Raw genomic sequence first — 21,643 nt, 5'->3', positions numbered from 1 at the left:
AAATCCTATTCACTATGTATAAATGTATTTTTAAGAGAACAAATGAGGGCCTCCCTGATGGCGCAGGTGGTTGAGCGCAGCGCCGTGAAGCTGTCCGCAGCCTCTGCAGCGCGGGTTCAATACTGGCCGGCTGGGTGAGAATCCCACATGGCAAGGCAGACCTCTCCTGACTCGCCCGCTGCTCCCCTCAGCAGTGTATTTCGTCAGTCTGCCTGTTCTGTTCCCCACTTTGTCTCTGGTGAATCCTCTCACCCTCCCGTGCCTCTGACCTGTACCCGGGTTCTTATATAAATAAATAAATCTTTAAAAAAAAAAAAAAAAAAGAGGACCAATGGCAGAGAAAGGTGTAGTGTTTATTGTATCCTTCCCTAATCCATTCCCCTCACTCCTGCCCCAGATGGGAGTTTTATACAACTTTGTTAGTATTATCTATATAACTAATTGTTATAAGGCAATTTGTTATAGCAATACCTCTTGCTTATATCATCAATCTTATTGGTAATATAAAAACGTAAGCTCACATCTGTGCATTAATTTCTTTATATAAAGTGTATAAAACACATAAAAAATAGAAATTGTGTTTATTTTATATATGTGTTTGGCCTAAGAATGGTTGAGAATCTGTGAGCAGTTTTTGAATTCTATGCTATAATACAGTATTGTAAACCAATGTTATCTCAATAAAAAAACTAAAAAAAGGAAACATTTAAAGCAAGAATAGGCCTTGTGTATACTTTGTCAATGATAATTTATAATGCAGACTGCCTGCTGAATTGGTAGTTGTTTCTAAATTAACTGTTATGGCCCAGATTTGCTTATGCTTTCAATATATATATATATATATATTTTTTTTTTTAAATACAAGAACCAGGGTATAGGCCAGATGTGCGGGAGGGTGAGAAGAGTTACCAGAGACAGAGTGGGGAACAGAACAGGCAGACTGACGAAATATACTGTTGAGGGGAGCAGCAGGTGAGACAGGAGAGGCGTGCCGCGCCATGTGGGACCCTCGCCGGCCGGCCAGGATCGAACCAGCGCTGCAGGCTGTGGACAGCTTCATAGGGTGGCACTCGATCGCCTGCGCCACCAGGGGAGGCCCTGCTTTCAATTCTAATAATGCAAATATGAGCATAAATATACATACACATATTATTTCTCTATATATATGTATGTATTTATATTTACTATGTAATTTCAGCAGAATGAGGAACAGAGTTTTTAAACCTATTTGCAACATGCTTTTAAGCAGGAATGGCCATACGGAATAACTAAGATCAACTTTATTTTAGCTCACATTATTAATACATAGGTCACACAAATGAATTATCTTTTCTGTTACTTGGCTTTGGGTTTAATCTTAGGAATGGCACACTAAACATAAGTGGTCAAAACTCTGAAATATGTTTACCTAGGTAAGTAAGGAGAGGAATCAAAGGCACAATTCAAGAAAAACCAAATTACCTAACTATAAATACTTTGTAATACTAATACAATACATTTAATGAGCTATCTAATTACTTCTGTGAATCACTTTTATTAAAAATTGATATTCTTCTACAAATCATATTCCTGTTTTATAGTTACTTAAACTTGTAAATGAGACGGGATATGACTTTTTCAACTCAATATTCCACATACTTTTATACATTTTTGTTTCCTTAATCAAAACCCTCAATAATAAATTCCTAAAAGTACATTGGCAGGGAGAAAAGAACTGCCAATGCAGGAAAGATCCCAGTAGGAAAGAAGAGAGGTATCTTGTGCCTGGAGAATTGGGATATGTTGAAATGCAAATTGTCTTGTACAATTCCTACTATGTAGCAGGAACTAAAAAATGGCAACATACTTTCTTTAATTCAATTTTTGTATAATTTTGTTATGGATAGTTTAGAAATTCCTATGATTTTATTGTAGGTGATTAAGATGTCTCAAAAGAACAAAATCATAGCTGTTCTTTGATTGTAGGATATAATTTAGTTCCGTAGTGTCCTCTACCACAATACAAATAGCACACAACTGAATTCTTTAAGTATAGAAAATACTTGTGAAGTACCTGAGATTTATTAATTGTTAAGTGCTTGAGACTTTATAACTGCTATGGCCGATAATTCAAATCACTAATTAATAAGTTTCTTCCAAAAGAAAATTTATATTATGAATCACGCTCCTTAATTTTAATAATTTAAATAATAAATTTATTAACTTAAAGACAGCCTTAAAATGTTATAGTGATCCAGGGTCTCCCTGGTGGTACAAGGGGTTAAGTCTCAGCATTATCAAGCTATCAGCAGCCACTGCAGCAGGAGTTGGAACCCCAGTCTGGGAACTACACCACATGGCAAAGCAGACCTCTCCTGTCTTGTCTGCTTCTCCCCTCAACAGTGTATTTCAGGGCCTCCCGGGTGGCGCAGCGGTTGAGCGCTGGGTTGCAAGGCTGCCCGCAGCCTCTGCAGCGCCAGTTCAGTCCCAGGCTGCTCCCCGGCCACCGGAGGAGGGTCCCACATGGCAGGCTGCTCCCCGGCCACCGGAGGAGGGTCCCACATGGCGCGCAGACCTCTCCTGCCGCCCGCTGCTCCCCTCAGCAGTGTACTTCGGTCCTTCTGCCTGCTCTGCTCCCCGCTCTGGCTCTGGTGAATTCTCTCACCCTCCCGCACTTCTGACTGTACCCAGTGCTTGTATAAATAAATAAATAAATCTTTAAAAAAAAAAAAAAAAAGATGGAACTTCTTTTTTAAAAAAAAAAAGTGTATTTCAGTCAGCCTGCCTGTCCTGCTCCCCACTCTGTCTCTGATGAATCCTCTCTCACACACCCCCGTACCTCCTGCATACACCCCAGCTCTTGTATGCATAAATAAATAAATAATACTATATTATTTCTCAAAAGATTACTAATACATATTTACTAAAAGTAAAATAATAATTTTATGAAAACAAACAAAAGAATTACTAAGTAGTTATTCTTAAGATTATCTGGTTGATCCTAGAGGTATAGTCTCACAATATCAAAAATAAATTCTCTGGTTGAATCATAAAACCTATGATTTCATTAACTCACTATTTAACTCAAATTTTTAAACTTAAAACAGTCATCTTAGTTTAATAAAAGCTGAGCAGAGAATACAAATAGAAAATAATTTGATTTTTTTTTATTTAGGTAACTAACATTGGTTTATAACACTATATATGATTCAAAAATAAAGGACCCCAACTCTTCAGGTGAATAATATGATTTTTAAATGATACCAAAATTTATTATTCATTTCTATGAAAGACTTCCTCTTTTAACTAAATTAAGTAAATCTAAGGATAAACATACAGGTAGATTTAAGGCAATGCTTGATTGGTGTGTGAACTATACTTCTATACTTATTTAAGAATATCTACTATTAAAAAAAAAAAAGAATACCTACTATAGCTCTTCAAATACCCCAAACTCTGATGAAACTTTTGTTTCTCCTAAATACTATTTACATTTTAGTTCTTTATAACTTATACTATAGGATTCACCACAACAAAAAGAATCCTTTCATGATTTGTATTTCTTCTTGATCAACTGCTTATTTTGCAAAATAATTAAGTCATTCACATAACTTTCTGTGTTAGGAAAATGTCCTCTGTTTTAAATACTGAGAACCTACAATACTACTCAGAAAGTCTATTTCTTAAAATGTCATTTATCTACATACTGAATCTCAAACTTTTTTTCTTTTAAAGATTTATTTATACATACAAGAGCTAGGGTATAGGCCAGAGGTGCGGGGGGTGAGAGGATTCACCAGAGAGAGTGGGGACCAGAATAGGCAGATCTAGTCAAATACACTGCTGAGGTGAGCAGTGGGCAAGGCAGGAGAGGTCTGCTATGCCATGTGGGTCACCTCCCTTGCCTGGATTGAACTCATGCTACAGTGGCTGCCAACAGCTTTATAATGCTGAGACTTAACCCCTTGTGCCACCAGGGAGGCCCCTGAAGCTGAAATTCTTTTCATCACCTTTTCAGTGGGACAAAAACAAGTTTTTTAAAACAATGGGGAGAAATACAGATTTGAAACCGGTGATTCACAGGTACAGCTCCCAGATTTTGACACTTGGCCACATGGAGAGCGGCTGTGTAGGAGAAGCAAATCCTTGTCTCCCCACCCCTAATCCTGGGACTTACCAGATAAAAAGATGTTATTGTTGAGCGTATATAAAAGTGAGAGTAGTGTAGAAGCAGAAAAAGGATTGAGGGACTCTTTTATCCAATATTCTGGATTGTGGATTAGCAGCATTATGTTTACTCATTCTTTTAGTAATTTATAAAGGAAAAAAGTCTAGATTGGTGAATCCGAGAAATACACTTTTAATAAATAATAAAGAATGTATATACATGAATACCTATATCCCCGGACTCTAAATTTTAAATTGATTTAGAACTTGTGAAACACAAACCTTTATGGCAGAACTAGAAGTCTGTTCCCACCAGGCCCTCATACCTGATAGCAGCCAATCCGGCTCCTTCAAAACTCTGAAGAAATTAACTACATCAAGAGTCATCATATTTACGCGTTTCATATTTAAACAGCCAATGCTATAGATAAAAAACAACAACAACAACTCATGGAAGTCTAAATTTATGTGCCTTTCCCCTAGACACTTTTGGTCAGGAAATACTGAGTAACTGGTAATTTGCGCCAAACATTTCTCTTTGACAGTCATATCACTAGGATGTTAACATGCCAAATAAAAAAGTGACTAATTTTATATATATATATATATATATATATATGTGATTGCCCTTCTTCTCTAATTTAAATTCTCTAATCTATAAAGGTATATGAAGGTATATGAAGACTCCAGCCTACCAATAACACATCAGAAGACCACATTGGTTACTAAATGTAAACTGATGTTTAAAATAATTACAAATGATGTGGTTTTAGACCACAGAAACCTTCAAGATATGAATATAAGAAAAACTGTCAAGGTTATCTCCTTATTCGCTTTGTCATGTTTACAATGTCAGTAACTTCTGCATCTAATAAGAATTTATTACTTTGGAACACTTTGTTTGGTTAGTTATTTCATTTTCATATTTCAATTCAGAGCTTTCCACCTACTTTATTTGGACAAGATTTTCTCAAATATGTGGTGGATCAATATTCCAATAGTGATCCAAATTCAAGAACTTTCAATATTTATATATAACACCTTTTGAAATTGAGCTTGGTATTACTTAGAAGGAAGTGTTCTTTTCCAAACCTAGCCAATTATTTTTTCAGCTTTTTAAAAGGAACTGGATCTACTATCAACAGATGTTAAAAAGCACAGAAGAAACAGACTTTTAGTTCTATGCAGTTTCAACATATCTTTAAAAAAAAAAATCTTAAAAGATAAAAAAGAAATCAGTTAGTCAATTTCTACCTGTGGATTTAAAGTGAAATACTTCATTAAAAACATTTGTTTCTTATTTTATTATCTGGTACAATTTTTAAAATAGATTTAAAACTTTAAATTACAGGAAAATATTCAGAGACATTTGATAATCCTGTGGCTATAAAGTGAATCCAGATTATCTTACGAATTTTTAAAATGTTCACAATTAAATCCACAGAATCTGTTAGAATATGTCTGGCAACACATGAACAGTGAGCAGGGCTGGTAAGTTTCATCGACATTTATAGTTTCCCTGCCCTTAACCAGGAAGGCTGCATATTGGGCTACACAGTTCAGGGGAAAGATTGGTTAATGGTACATTGTTTATCAAGAGAAAAATATCTGAAGTTCTACTATAGTACCAATAATCTTATTTAAATCACAACCTTCCACTTCACTGTTTGTTTGTTTTTTTTAACAAAATAATTTATGAGAAACAAATCTCTAATAGACTTTAAGTGCCATTTTTAAAGATGAGAGGTATCACATTAGGTAAGACACCTCTAATTAGGACAGATAAAACTTCAGAATAAATATACTTATTTTTTTCCTTTTTTAAAACCCAACACACTTGGCAGATATAAACCCACTAAAAAAGAGCTATAGTTGGGCAATCTAATATTACTGAAAGCATTCTTACTAATTTATCAAGATTTTTTCCTATTAGCTTATCTGAATAAGCTTGTCAATCTTTTATTGGGATTCAAAATCAAAATTTGAACCAATTTTGTATAATTATAAAGTGCATGATTTGAGAGCTGAGCAAAAATAAACTTGATAAATTTAAAACATATTTCCACATTTTTTGATATAATGAAATATCTTAATATAAATATTACATTCAAATCTTCCATTGCTTTCAACTGAATTTAAAATAAGTATAATTTACATGTTTTTAAATTAGGAAAAAGGTTACAATAACATGCAATAGACACAAGAGAAATATGAGTGTTTGAGTCTGTTTTCAGTGTACACAAAATAAAGTATTTTTTGATATTAGCAAACTTTTTAAAATAATAGCTAAATAGGGACTCAAATTAGTTCTCCACCCATAGTTTGGTATCAAACTTTTTTAAATGTGCAGTCAATAAATGAACTTGAACCGCTATTCCATCATTGAAGGAAAGGTTTATTCTAGATATGGTACTAAAATATGTACCAGGGTGAAATTTAAGAAATAAGAATTATATTAAGAAAATTATATTGAAAAAATTTAATATTAAAAATATGTATTTTAAATCCTCCTAAAACAAACCCTCAAATCACACTCTTTTTGATATGAATGTTGCCAGCACTGTTCATGTTGGCCAGATAATACTTTGTTTTCTTTAATAAAGTAAAATAAAATGCATACCAGCAGCAACTACAGCCGGAGGAGGCGAGCCTGCCTCACCACCGCTTGTCTGACTCATTGATGCTACAGATGTTTCTCTAGACGGAGGTAACTGTAACTCCTTTGGGAGAAGATCATAGACAGATTCTGTGGGGAAAGGAAGAAAACATTTTAAAAGACTATAAGATAACAGACTAATATATGAGCATGAAATTAATCTTTTTTTCACTCACAAACAGAACTATAGTATGCACACACCAAAAACAGACACTCCCAACTCTATGTAATCACTGTTGCAAAGCATTATCAGCAGATTTTTATTCACTGTACAATTTTATTGAACTAAAGAATAAATTTTCTATTAGCTCTGTCCCTTGTTTTTATTTCTTGGTTTTATCCCTTACGTTCAAGACTGTGCCCACCAAAAAACAAACAAACAAAAACAAGTTTTAAAACTGTATAAAACAGGGCCTCCCCGGTGGCGCAGCGGTTGAGCACTGGGTTGCAAAGCTGCCCGCGGCCTCCACGGTGCCAGTTCGATCCCCAGCTGCCCCCGGCCACCGAAGGAGGGTCCCACATGGCGCGCAGACCTCTCCTGCCGCCCACTGCTCCCCCCAGCAGTGTGCTTTGGTCCTTCTGCCTGCTCTGCTTCCTGCTCTGGCTCTGGTGAATTCTCTCACCCTCCCGTGCTTCTGACTGTACCCAGTGCATGTATAAACAAAACAAACAAACAAACAAACAAATAAATAAATAGAAACATGTCTCTATTTAAAAAAAAAAAAAACTGTATAAAACAAAGAATGGAAGAAATGTCAAACAACCCAAAATAGTCCAATATCTTCCTTTGCAACATAAGAATGTAACATTATCGGGCCTCCCCTGTGGCGCAGCAGTTGAGCGCTGGGTTGCGAAGCTGCCCGGCCTCTGCAGCGCCAGTTCGATCCCCGGCTGCTCCCCGGCCACCGGAGGAGGGTCCCACATGGTGCGCAGACCTCTCCTGCCGCCCGCTGCTCCCCTCAGCAGTGTACTTCGGTCCTTCTGCCTGCTCTGCTCCCCGCTCTGGCTCTGGTGAATTCTCTCACCCTCCCGCACTTCTGACTGTACCCAGTGCATGTATAAACAAAACAAACAAACAAACAAATAAATAAATAAATAACATGCCTCTATAAAAAAAAATTTTTTGAAAAAAAAAAAAAGAATGTAACATTATCATCCTTTCCTCTACATATGAAATAAGGTATACTAGTGTATACCAGCTTTATTTTTTTTAATTGAGGTAACACCGATTTACATTATTGTTTGAGTATTATAAGTACAGGCCCCCCCCCCCATTCAAGTGCTGTTTCCACATTGCAGTTACCACCAAGACACCCACAGTCCACCAACAAGTCAGGTTTTCTCCTTCCCTCCCTAGTTTTGGCTCTTCCTCCTCCTCCTCCCTCTTTGGCAGCCTATATCAGCTTCAAGTTGCCTTCCTCAACTAGACCATTAGTCTATTCCTATACTTTTTACCCAGCACCTTTTAATAAATATCTAATTTCCTCTAATAATGCATTTTTCTCTTCTAAGTAAGCTAAAAAAGGAATTTCACAGTTCAAAGAAATACTTCTTTGTGGTATCTCCAACTCTAGAAAGGCAAGTATAGAATACTCACAAATCAGAAAGCATAAAGCCTAATTAGATTATGAATACCTTTTTATCATAGATTAAGGAATATTATATATTTTAAATTATTTTATAATACTTTAATCATCCATAAATTAAATTTATACCTACTTTAAAAATTCATTTATAAGGTCTCCCTGGTGGTGCAAGAGGTTAAGACGCAGCACTGTGAAGCTATCCACAGCCACTGAAGCACGAGTTTGATCCATGGCCAGGGAGCTACCTATGTGGTGTAGCAGACCTCTCCTGACTCCGATGCTCCCCTCGGCAGTATATTTCATTAGATCTGCTTATTCTGCTCTCCACTCTGTCTCTGAATCCTCGTACCTCCCACCCCTGCACCTCTGGCCTGTACCCCAGTTCTTGTATGCATAAATATTTTTTTAAAAATTCATTTATATACTGTTGTATGGTTTTAGACAGAAATAATTCTCAAAAAATCCTCTAAAAGGGGCCTCCCCTGGTGGCAGCGGTTGAGTGTTGGGCTGCGAAGCTGCCTGCAGCCTCTGCAGCGCAAGTTCAATCCCCGGCCAGGGAGCAACCCACATGGTACAGCAGACCTCTCCTGTCTAGCCCGCTACTCCCCTCAGCAGTGTACTTCAGTCAGTCTGCCTGTTCTGTTCCCCACTCTGTCTCTGGTGAATTCTCTCCCCAGCCACACCTCTGGCCTGCACCCCAGCTCTTATATGCATAAATAAATAAATCTTAAAAAAAAAAAAAGAAGCATATGCCATTTTCAAAAGAACCAAGGCACAGAGTTTGGGACTTGCCTTGTATTTTAAGAAACCCAATATTCTAACAATTAAAGAAGATTATTAATTACATGTATAAGTGGTTAGAAAAACAAAGGTAGCACTATAGGTAATTTCATCCTCAGTAATGATACTTTTAGTTAACTGATTACAGAATCCATAAATACTTTGATCCTCCCAGTTAATCACTAAAGTACATATCCTAGCTGTGGGGAACGCTAAAATTAGAAGGTGTAATATTAAATATCTTCATTCAAAGCAAAAGCAATGAGTTAACATTCCCTTATGAAAAAACCCTGTTACTTATACTTGAAATTTTCAACTTCAAAAACATTTGGCAATTAAGACACCTGTCTGAATATGATATGCCCTGAGCTAAAAACTTTCAACTTATTAAAATGATGCTAAAAGCAGCAAATAACATATGGGGAAGAAGAGAAATAGAAATGCTTATCATTAGATATTAATTTTAATATAATAGTCTCAACTCATGCTGAAAACAAAAGCTACTTATACATAAGAGAGAGCATATATACACAAGCCCACTTTTCCTGTACAAACTAATAGAAAATTTGAAAATAACAATGAGCTTAGATGAAATGAGAAAGCATTTATCAAAATACATTTATGTCAAGGGGAAAAACTTATCCTAGTAATACTCCATCACTAATAGCACCTTTCTAGAAGGCCAGGATCATTTCTCTACTTCTCTAACACTAAAATAAATAGATAAAAACAAACCCCAGTAGACTGACACTACCTTACTCAAAGAAGGCTATAAAGTTGAGTCTACACTAAAGGTATAAAAGCAATGCTAACAAAAATAAAAAGAATGTCACTAAATATATAATTTATTATGTATCAGCCTTCTCCATAAGCTGAAACCCCTGGCCCCAAAGTAACAAGCAAAGTCAAGTGGAAGGTATAGAAAACAAAGCTTCGTTTCCTCATTAAAGGTATTTTCTGGGGGCCTCCCTGGTGGTGCAAGGGGTGAGTTAACAGATTAACTCAAGTGTTTGGAAAATTCAAACAACTTAGCAGTTTTATCATGTCATCCTAGGGAAGCAGCAGTTAATAAAGTCATTACCAGAATAGGCTCAGATTTCAGGCAGAACTGGGTTGGCTCTGTTACTTAAACAAACTCTTTAAGATTTCAATCCTCACTTTTACCCCCATATCTCGATATTCCTTTCAAGTTATACCTGTACAATCTGACATACATACACTGGCCTTTCTCTTAAGACACAAAAAGATTAAAGGAATATAAATTATGTTGTGAATATTACTGTCATTTAGTCCTAAACTCAATCCAAATCAAACACTTTAACAGTCTCCACTAACCAATGAAAGAACTCCTGAGCGAGTGCACTTGGTACTCTAAATCCATGAAAATGACAAATATTCCTAAGTAAATGTTGGCTACTTAATGTTACATCATCCTATCAAATTTTCTTGTGTTACTTTTTAAAGTCAGGTAGATAAAGAAAGAATGAAATTCTAGGTTTATAAACATAGGATAGTGAGAAAAAAGAACAGGAATTTCATAATAGAAAGGCTGTTTCTAAAGGAAGACTTCCTTAGAAAACAAAAGAAAAATCACATCCAATTTTTTAAATACAGAGAACAGTTACAAGGTTTCTTTTGGGATAATAAAAATGTCCTAAAATTAGATTATGGTGATGGTTACACAACATTGTAAATATAACAGTAATCACTAAACCTGTATACTTGTAAACGGGTGTACTTTATAGTATATAAATTACACATCAATAAAATTATTTTTAAAAAGAAAAAGGGAAATAGAATAAACACAAGTGAGAATTGCCCAAGAGCAAGAGAGCAAGCAATGTTCCTAACAAACTTCATGGACAAAAATACCTCTTCACATAACTTCTATTTGTGACAATTGAAATTATGAAACCTGCAAACTAATCTAACTTGTTTTTTGAGAATCTTCTCTGAGGGATCAGGGAAAATGCCACAAACATACTTACATAAATTCAGTGAAATATCTGATCTTTAAAAATTTTAAAAGTACTTATGATTTTAAAATCTTTAAAAGTAACTATGAGCAAGAAGAAGAAATATAGACTTAATAAATGACTAAGCAACAACACCCAAAAATGTATGAGTTCAACCTGGAGGAAAGCATTACTCTATCAACAACTTGACCAAAGATACTGAATTTGCAAATAATACCCTTAAGAGGGATACAGCATATGTCATAATTCATCACAGATCATGAATGGCTAGAATGAAGTTAAAATTAGTAAGAAAGTAACAGCTGATAAAAACTACTCTTGTGCAATGTACACTTACACTTTTTTTTCTTAAAATCGAAAGATGATTTCACTTTTCTTTTCTAAGGAATTCTTTCCCAGGATTGGGCTGATATATTTTTGTTGTCTTATATATTTTTCTATTAATATAGCTAATGATTTGTGCGATAACACTATCTAATCAACTCACTTACTAGTTAATTATGAATTATTAGTTGAACAAAATTCCAGTGAGTTCTTTTTTTGTCTTCTTTCCCTGTTGATTTTACCAAACAAATAGTTTTGCTGGATAGAAGGCAGGGACAGTGGGAATCTCAATCATCCATTCTTGCGTATCACTAATTAGATGACAAGACATTTGGCTACCTTAAGAGAGTCATAGTTACTACTCCCTTGGTTTACCCACAATTCATTGAATTTCTTCACTTTGACATTCAGAGCATAGGCGGAAATCATATACTGCTGTAGTAGAAAACTAAGGCAAATGTGATTTAACAAGTAACTTATTAACATAAGTATATGAAGAAAGAAATTAGGCAGACAGAGGAATAAGCCAAGAAAACAAAGAATGTATCTTATGTTGGTGCAATAGCAAAGGGTAATTAGTGGGAAAGAAAAAATGAAGAATGAAATCATTTTCAAATATTAAAAGCAAACTAATACTTTCCAATGTTGGTTAGAAAGGTGAACATTGTAAAAATAAGCTAACTGACTCCCTTGTTTGTTTGGTTGTTCAGTAAACTCTAATTGATCTATTATGTCACTGATTATTGCTGGGTCAATTCAGTCCTTTATTCTTCAACACTGACTATGAGGGATGAGAGTTTCATCATTCTGCATCAAGTTCAAAGAAGACAGACAGACATCCTATCCTCAGGGTGCAAGGCAGTGAAAAAGAAAGGAAAAATTGGTAACTTAATTGTACAACTTTTATTTTCCTTCTCAGATGGAAACTGTCCAATAAATACTGATTGCCCAAATTTGCTTTATTTTTTTTTTAAAGTTTTTTTTTTTTTTTTTTTTTTTTATAGAGGCATGCTTTATTTTTATTTGTTTGCTGGTTTGTTTGTTTGTTTTTTGTTTATACATGCACTGGGTACAGTCAGAAGCGCGGGAGGGTGAGAGAATTCACCAGAGCCAGAGCGGGGAGCAGAGCAGGCAGAAGGACCGAAGTACACTGCTGAGGGGAGCAGCGGGCGGCAGGAGAGGTCTGCGCGCCATGTGGGACCCTCCTCTGGTGGCCGGGGAGCAGCCGGGGATCGAACCGGCGCCGCAGAGGCCGCGGGCAGCTTCGCAACCCAGCGCTCAACCGCTGCGCCACCGGGGAGGCCCCCAAATTTGCTTTATTCTGCAAGTTGCTCAGTTGCAGGAAAAGATAAAAAGACTTCAACCCCCATATTCTCACTTTTCCCCTTAAGAGTCCAGGGAGATAAAACAAAGAAAACAGCTAAGAAAAAAAAAAACGTAATTTTTTTTTCTTGTTCTCTCTCAGCAAAATAACAGCATTAATAATACAATTATAGCTATAATTTACTGAGCATGTGACAGGGAGGTAGGCAATTGTACCTTTTCTCACTTAATTTCAAAAGAGCTTTGTGAGGCAGATTTTAGTAATAAAGAATTCGAGGTTTATGCAGTTAATAAGAAATATATGTGGGGCCTCCCTGGTGGCGCAAGGGGTTAAGAACATCACTATGAAGATATCCGCAGCCTCTGTAGCACAAGTTTGATCCCCAGTCAGGGAGCAACCCACATGGTGCAGCAGACCTCCCCTGTCTCGCCCACTGCTCCCCTCAGCAGTGTATTTCAGTAGATCTGCCTGTTCTGCTCCCCACTCTGTCTCTGGTGAATCCTCTCACCTCAGGAACCTCTGGTCTATACCCCAGTTCTTGCATGCATAAATAAATAAATAAATCTTTAAAAAAGAAAAAGAAAAAAAAAGAAATACATGTGATAAAACACAATGAAGAGAATGATAACGTGTAGGACATGTTTCTTTTGATGGGGAGAAAAGAGGAGCAGAAATAAGGTGGGCTGAAGAGGAGACTAATGGAAGTTCTTTTTACTAAAATATGTAATCAAATCAAATCAATACATTCAATACAAGTTACCCATGGGTTGTGCACTGCCTCACAGAGTTGCTTTAAGGCATAAAAAAGATGATCTGTTGGACCTCCCCAGTGGCACAGCGGTTGAGCACTGGGCTGCAAAGCTGCCTGCAGCCTCTGCAGCACTGATTTAATCCCTGGCCAGCAGGCGAGGGTCCCACATGGTGCGCAGACCTCTCATGCCGCGCCTGCTGCTCCCCTCAGCAGTGTATTTTGTCAGTCTGCATGTTCTGTTCCCCGCTCTGGCGAATTCTCTCACCCTCCCACGCTTCTGACTGTACGCAGTCTTGTATAAATAAATAAATAAATCTTTAAAAAAAAAAAAAAGATGATCTATTAAAAACAGTTCTAAGTTAGGGGCCTCCCTGATGGTGCAAGGGGTTAAGATGCAGCACTGTGAAGCTGTCCACAGCCACTGCAGCATGAGTTTGATCCCCGGCCATGGAGGTGACCCACATGGTGTATCAGACCTCTCCGACTCACCCACTACTCCCCACAGCAGTGTATTTCAGTAGATCTGCCTGTTCTGCTCCCACTCTGTCTCTTGTGAATCCTCTCACCCCCTACACCTTTGGCCTGTACCCCAGTTCTTGTATGCAGAAATAAATCTTTAAAAAAAAAAAGATGATAGGGGCCTCCCCGGTGGCACAGCAGTTGAGCGCTGGGTTGCGAAGCTGCCTGCAGACGCTGCAGCGCCGGTTCGATCCCCGGCTGCTCCCCGGCCACTGGAGCCTCGAGGGTCCCACATGGCGCGCAGACCTTTCCTGCCGCCTGCTGCCTACCGTCCTTCTGCCTGCTCTCCTCCCTGCTCTGGCTCTAGTGAATTCTCTCACCCTCCCGCGCTTCTGACTGTACCCAGTGCTTATATGTATAAATATATAAATAAATCTTTAAAAAAAAAAATGATAGCTCTGTGAGCTTATTAAAAAAATAAAAATAAAAAATTTTAAGTTAAAAAAAATTTTAAGTTATTATTCCTCTTTTGGAACTTTTATCCCTACCTCACCTTTGTTGATCTCATAGCTGCATTCAATGTTCAACTGCTTTATAGTCAGAAAATAAAGGCCAGAATAGTGTGAAAGCCCATCCACTTTATGACTTTTCTGAAAACTATATTATTTATTTTGAGGTAACAAAATGAATAAAGTTGTATACAACTAATACTATTGACAATCTATGCAGACATGAACAATAAAAAGGGAGAACAGGGCTCTATAAATAAAATGTTTTTGTTCAAAAAAATAAAAATGTTTTGTTCAACCATCAAGCAAGTAGCGAGCCCAAAATATCTGTGGTAAAATGGTACTTTAGTGTTGGGAATGATTAAAATTTTTAACAAAAACCAAATTAATCCTCAGAACAGATACTAGTTACTCAAATAGTGAATGATCCCTGATACCGGATGCAAACACTATAATCCAAACATATCTATTTGTAAACATCTGTTCCTTGTTTAAAAAATGGGATTTACTTTTTTCCCCAATCTAAATACAAAGTTAGTTTAGTAGCAAAAAAGTTAAAATACTGTCCTTGCAAATGGGAACTAATTATCTGACTCATTTAACTCTCTGTTAACGATCTCAAAAAACTGTCAATCCCGGGCCTCCCCGGTGGCGCAGCGGTTGAGCGCTGGGTTGCGAGGCTGCCTGTGGCCTCTGCAACACCGGTTCAATCCCCGGCTGCTGGGTGAGGGTGCCACATGGCGCGCAGACCTCTCCTGCCACCCGCTGCTCCCCTCAGCAGTGTACTTAGTCAGTCTGCCTGTTCTGCTCTCCCCTCTGAATTCTCTCACTCTCCCATGCTTCTGACTGTACCCAGTGCTTGTGTAAATAAATAAATAAATCTTAAAAAAAAACAAAGCAATGGCTTCTCAGACATTCTAAAACAAAATGCCTGGCACCTCTATTGTGCCAACATAGTTCTGCATTAGGGCAGCATTCATTCTGTTAAAAACACTTCAAGCTTGACAGTCGTCATACTTGGCATCTCCACTGGAAAAATGTACTGGTGGCAGGTCTTCTGGATATTTGGTTTCTAAAAGATTATTAAGTCCAAGAATAACTGGCAGTGATGCTTAGTTTTAACAAATTTTGCTCAACTATGTTTAAGTCAATTTACTGGATTGTTGTTACATATTGATTTGATCATAACACTTCTTTCTGAATGTTATGTTTTTCTAAAATAATCTAGTATTTTAAGGTAATTTCAAATAATATATACCAGTATAAATTGTATCAGACAGGGAGTAAGAAAACTAACTTGAGTTCTACAATCGCTTTATTTATTTGTTTGTTTATTTATTTATTTTAAAGATTTATTTCCTTATTTATATAAACACTGGGTACAATCAGAAGAGCGGGAGAGTGAGCGAATTCACCAGAGCCAGAGCTGGGAGCAGAACAGGCAGAAGGACCGAAGTACCCTGCTGAGAGGAGCAGTGGGCACGGCAGGAGAGGTCTGCGCACCATGTGGAACCCTCGCCCGGCAGCTGGGGGTCGAACCGGCGCTGCAGAGGCTGCGGGCAGCTTCGCAACCCAGCACTCAACCACTGCACCACTGAAGAGGCCCTACAATTGCTTTAATATAGCATGTTCTTTGCTTTTTTTTTCTGGTACAATTAATTTTTACTTAAAAACTCCACAATTATTCAGCATTATCACCTCCACAGCCTGAGTGGAGCTAACCCACATGTGGAGCAGCAGCCCTCTCCTGTCTCGCCTGTTACTCCTATTAACAGTGTATTTCAGTACATCCGTCTGCTCTTGCTCCCCACTGTCTCTGATCTATACCACAGCTCTTCTATGCAAAAATAAATAAAAATAGGGCCTCCCCAGTGGTGCAGCGGTTCAGCGCTGGGTTGCGAAGCTGCCCGCAGCCTCTGCAGCACTGGTTCCATCCCAGGCTGCTTCCCGGCCACCGGAGGAGGGTCCCACATGGTGCGCAGACCTCTCCTGCTGCCACTGCTCCCCTCGGCAGTGTACTTCGGTCCTTCTGCCTGCTCTGCTCCCCGCTCTGGCTGTGGTGAATTCTCTCACCCTCCCGCGCTTCTGACTGTACCCAGTGCATGTATAAACAAAAAACAAACAAACAAATAAAAACATGCCTCTATAATAAATAAATAAATAATCTTTAAAAAAAAAAAACCTCTGTGCCTCCCTGGTGGCGCAAGGGGTTAAGCACCACACTATTAAGCAATCCGCAGCCTCTGCAGCATGAGTTCGATCCCCGGCCTGCCAGGGAGCAACCCACATGGAGCAGCAGACCTCTCCTGGCTCACTTGCTGCTCCCCTCAGCATTGGATTTCAGTCAGTCTGCCTGTTCTGTTCCCCAATCTGTCTCTGGTGAATCCTCTCACCCTCCCACACTTGTCATTGATATATTTCCAAGACCTAGAACAGTGCTTGGCATAAAACAGGCAGTAAATATTTGAGTGAATGACTTTATGAATAAATGAGAATATTTACTGAACTATGCTTCATTCTGTAGCAGGTTCAATGTTACACCATAATGATGATACATTAGTTGTTATTTATTAGCAATGTTACGAAAATTAGAAATTTTCGTGGCACTTATTTCATAACTTAGAAGTATTACCCAACAGCTTTCCCTAGTGTATCGGTAACCTCTTCACCAAACTGAGTATAAGTAGGGTACTGCTAAACTTTAGCCTTCTAAGAAGAAATGCCAGTTTCTGAAAAGTTTTCAACTAATCAGAGAGAAAGGAAATAGATATAAAAATGATGTATAGCAATATGATAGTGTCAAGGATAGAGTACATATGGGAAATTAGTGTTATGGTCAGTGAAAAACTTGGTATTAGTTTCACAGATTATTATCCATCCTTTAAAAATTTGCATAGCAGGGCCTCCCTGGTGGTGCAAGGGGTTAAGTCTCAGCACTATGAAGCTATCAGCAACCACTGCAGCACGAGTTTAATTCCCCAGCCAGGAAGCTGACCCAGATGGTGCAGCAGACCTCTCCTGTCTCACCTGCTGCTCCCCTCAGCAGTGTATTTCAGTAGATCCACCTGTTCTGATCTCCACTCTGTCTCTGGTGAATCCTCTCACCCCCGCACCTCTGGCCTGTACCCCAGCTCTTCTATGCATAAATAAATAATTATTTTTTAAAAAAATGAAGTGATGTAAAATATATATAAATAAAAATAAAGTATTTCTGTATGCCCAAACCCCCCCCCCCCAAAACTGAATTGTCTTTCCATATTTATTGTTACTGCTCTACTGGCTTTCATGGGAAATGATCCTATCATCCATCAGTTTTCCTGAGCCAAAATTCCTATGAGCTGCTTGGAACTCTTCCCTTTTCTCCACCCCCACCCTCTCCCAACACCAGTCATCTAATTCAGTTCATCAATTTCCTGAACATTTTTAAATTCATGTCCTATCTGTCCTCCTCACTGCCACTGTCTTGGTTGTGGAACTCACTGTTTCCTACTTTTGCTTTCTTATTGTAAAAACCTTTTTCTCTCTAGAATCTGGTCTGTTTTGTATATACCTGGCAAGATGGTCTTCCTTAAATATAGGTCTGAGCTTATTATTTCTTTCCTTAAAGGCTCCTTTTGTGGGGCCTCCCTGGTGGCTCAGCGGTTGAGCGCTGGGTTGCGAAGCTGCCCGCAGCCTCTGCGGCGCCGGTTCGATCCCCGGCTGTTCCCCGGCCACCTGAGGAGGGTCCCACATGGCGCGCAGACCTCTCCTGCCGCCCGCTGCTCCCCTCAGCAGTGTACTTCGGTCCTTCTGCCTGCTCTGCTCCCCGCTCTGGCTCTGGTGAATTCTCTCACCCTCCCGCACTTCTGACTGTACCCAGTGCATGTATAAACAAAACAAATAAATAAAAAAAAAAAAGGCTCCTTTTGTGCTAAAGGATAAAATCCTTAACTGCTTAGCATCACACAAGGCCTTTCATGATTTATCATCTTCATTCTTTTAGTACTCTCATCACAAGTTATAGTATCTCTCTCTGTATTCTTTTTCTTCTATTTTTTACATCACTGTTCATTTTTTTTTTTATAAAGGCATGTTTTATTTATTTATTTGTTTGTTTCTTTGTTTCTTTGTTTTTATACATGCACTGGGTACAGTCAGAAGCGCGGGAGGTTGAGAGAATTCACCAGAGCCAGAGCAGGGAGCAGAGCAGGCAGAAGGACCAAAGTACACTGCTGAGGGGAGCAGCGGGCGGCAGGAGAGGTCTGCGCGCCATGTGGGACCCTCCTCCGGTGGCCGGGGAGCAGCCGGGGATCGAACCGGCGCCGCAGAGGTCGCCGGCAGCTTCGCAACCCAGCGCTCAACCGCTGCGCCACCGGGGAGGCCCCATCACTGTTCATTTTTAAAAAATATTTGCTTGCCCCCCACTCAGGTGTAGTCCCCATAGAATTTCCTTCACCAATGTACTTGTGCACATCACCACAGTCCCCTGTGCTCCCTCCTCCTCCCCTGTAGGATGTCTATGATTTATACTTGTCTGTTTTTGTTTTGTTGTGTTTTGTTTTGTTTTTTTTTTTTACTCTGATGTCTTATTTGGTTCCCCTCTATGCCTCTATCCGATATTTTTGTTTTTCCTTCTGACTTATTTCACTGAGCATAATTCCTTCTAGCTCCATCCACATTGCTGGGAATGGCATGGGTTTATCCTTTTTGATTGCTAAAATAGCATTCCATTGTGTATATATACCACACCTGTATCCTTAATTGAGTTACCTGAAAAAGTGAATTAATGAAAATTAAAATGTTGTCTTTGTTTATTTGCTCTTACAATTCCTCCTCTCTCTGTCATACCTCTGCCAAGTACTCATTTCACTATTCAAGACTGACCTCAGGTGTCATGCATTTTTCTGTGCATTCTTCTCTGATCCTTCACAGTTAATGTTAAGTATTCCCTCTTCACTTGCATAACACTCCATACTGCTTTATTTTAAACTTAACTAATTTTATTTTCTCTCAACTATAATTCTTTTAAGAGTGACTTTTCTTTTATATTTATGTCCCTAGTTCAGTGTAGTGGCTAAATAAATGTTGACTGAATGTTTAATTAACCAATGGAATAAAAAAAGAGATGCTATATGTGGGAAAAAAAACAAACAGGAGCAAATATAAAGAGGACAAAGCAAGAATAGTGTGAATGGAATGAACTTATTTTTAATGGTGAAAGTATTCAACAGAGCCCTCAGTTTTAACAGAAAAGAAACTATGTTCTAATTAGTTTTTGACTTGCTTAACACAGCCAAGACTGGTTAAAGCTGGGTCTTGAGCAGGAGAACAGCTGGTTAAAGATAAATTTCCTCAGCATTCCTACCTATGCAGTTAAGAAATAACACTGAACTTAGGAACACTATTTTACTTACTATATTATCATTGTGCCTGGCATCTAGTGAACTTTTATTACATGCTTAATGAATATTTTTATAAATTAATAAGCTATCTACCTTGATCACGCTATCCAAACTGATTCTTGTTTTTACATCTATAATTTAAATGAGGGGAAACTAAGCAAAAATGCATCTTGCTTTCCTTGCCATCATTATTAGAATGTCTTACCACCTGACCTAAAATGCCATTTTTCTATAGCATTTTCTATACCAAATATCCTATTGTCCACATGCCATCTTCCAACTTTCACCCATTGTCACGTAAACCAGCATTTTCTAAATGTACCAACAAAAATACTTTTCATGTTTTAGGGGTCTTCATTTTCAGTGAATTTTAAAGTAATTTCTTATCTTCTATTCAAGAAATATGAATTCCTTTCATTGCGAAACCATCTAATCCTGGGTTTTTGTTTTTTGGGGAGAGGTTTAAGATTTACTTATTTATACATACAAGGTCAGAGTTGCAGGAAGTGAGAGGATTCACCAGAGACAGAGTGGGGAGCAGAACAGGCCGAATGACTGAAAAACACTGCTGAGGGAGCAGCAGGAGAGACAGGAGAGGTCTGCTGCACCATGTGGGTCACCTTCCTGGCCAAGGATCAAACTCATGCTGCAGTAGCTGTGGATAGCTTCATAGTTTGAGACCAGTTGTCACCAGGGAGGCCCTGTTTTCAGGAGGGTTTTGATTACTGTTTCAATTTCATTGTAGTAATTACTAAGCTTTAGTAGACACTACTAAACAATTCTTCAAAGTGGCTGCACCAATATATACTCTCGCCATCAGCATAAAAAAGATTTGGTTACTCCACAGCTCAGTAATACAAAAATACTTTTATAATATTTTTATAAGCCATCTGATAGAGATGGAGTGGTTTCACTTTGTATTTTCAATTTGCATTTCCCTGATAAGTAACATTTTTTTTAAAAGATCTATTTATTTATGCATACAAGATCTATTTATTTACCCATACAAGAGCTAGGGTACAGGCCAGAGGTGTGGGGGATGAGAGAATTCACCAGACACAGAGTGGGGAACAGAACAGGCAGATTCACTGAAGTACACTGCTAAGAGGAGCAGTAGGCAAGTCAGGAGAGGTCAGCCTCACCATGTGGGTTGCTCCACCATGTGGCCAGCCGGGCATAGAACTCGTGCTGCAGAGGCTGCAAATTCCTTCATAGTGTGGTGCTTAACCCCTTGCACCACCAGAGAGGCCTGATAAGTGACAATTTTGAGCACTTTTTCTTATACTTAAAATGTCTACAGGGTTATCTTCTTTCCTGGTGATGATTCTTTTATCCATTTTTAAAATTGGGTTGTTCCTGGTCCTATGACACAGCCTTGTGAAAAGTAGGAGTCATTACATTGTAATTTTAACCCACATTGATACATTTGTTGGCAGTATATAAAATATACTAGTAATGTAGTATAGTAATAAAGTATAGTAATGAAGTATAGTAGTAATGAAAAGTGACTAGTAATGAAGAAAAGCTTGAAGAGCCAACAGAAGAGAAAGAGCATTCTGAGTTTTAATTAGAAAACACCATCAGGGCCTCCCTGTTAGCGCAAGGGGTTAAGACCCAACCTATGACGCTATCTGCAGTCACTGTAGCACAAGTTCAATCCCCGGCCAGGGAAATACCCACATGGCTCAACAGACCTCTCCTGACTCGCCCGCTGCTCTCCTCAGCACCATATTTCAGTCAATAATCTGTCT

At 38.3% G+C, this 21,643-nt stretch overlaps 1 protein-coding gene across 3 annotated transcripts in view; it reads right to left on the bottom strand.

The window, feature by feature from the left end:
• The window catches only part of NFAT5 (nuclear factor of activated T cells 5), a gene marked incomplete at both ends in the record, with an annotated part of 102,551 nt that overhangs the window by 43,708 nt on the left and 37,200 nt on the right, over positions 1–21,643 (bottom strand). For all 3 annotated transcript variants that reach the window (XM_084257193.1, XM_084257194.1, XM_084257195.1), the window contains one exon: positions 6,767–6,892. In XM_084257193.1, coding sequence (XP_084113319.1) covers positions 6,767–6,892 — 126 coding nt within the window. The remainder of the gene's footprint in view (positions 1–6,766; positions 6,893–21,643) is intronic.

Source organism: Talpa europaea (genome assembly GCF_964194135.1).
Source record: "Talpa europaea genome assembly, chromosome: 16".
NCBI lineage: Eukaryota > Metazoa > Chordata > Mammalia > Eulipotyphla > Talpidae > Talpa > Talpa europaea.
Note: the sequence above shows the minus strand (reverse complement) of the source record. Positions and strands in the feature narration are given on the sequence as shown.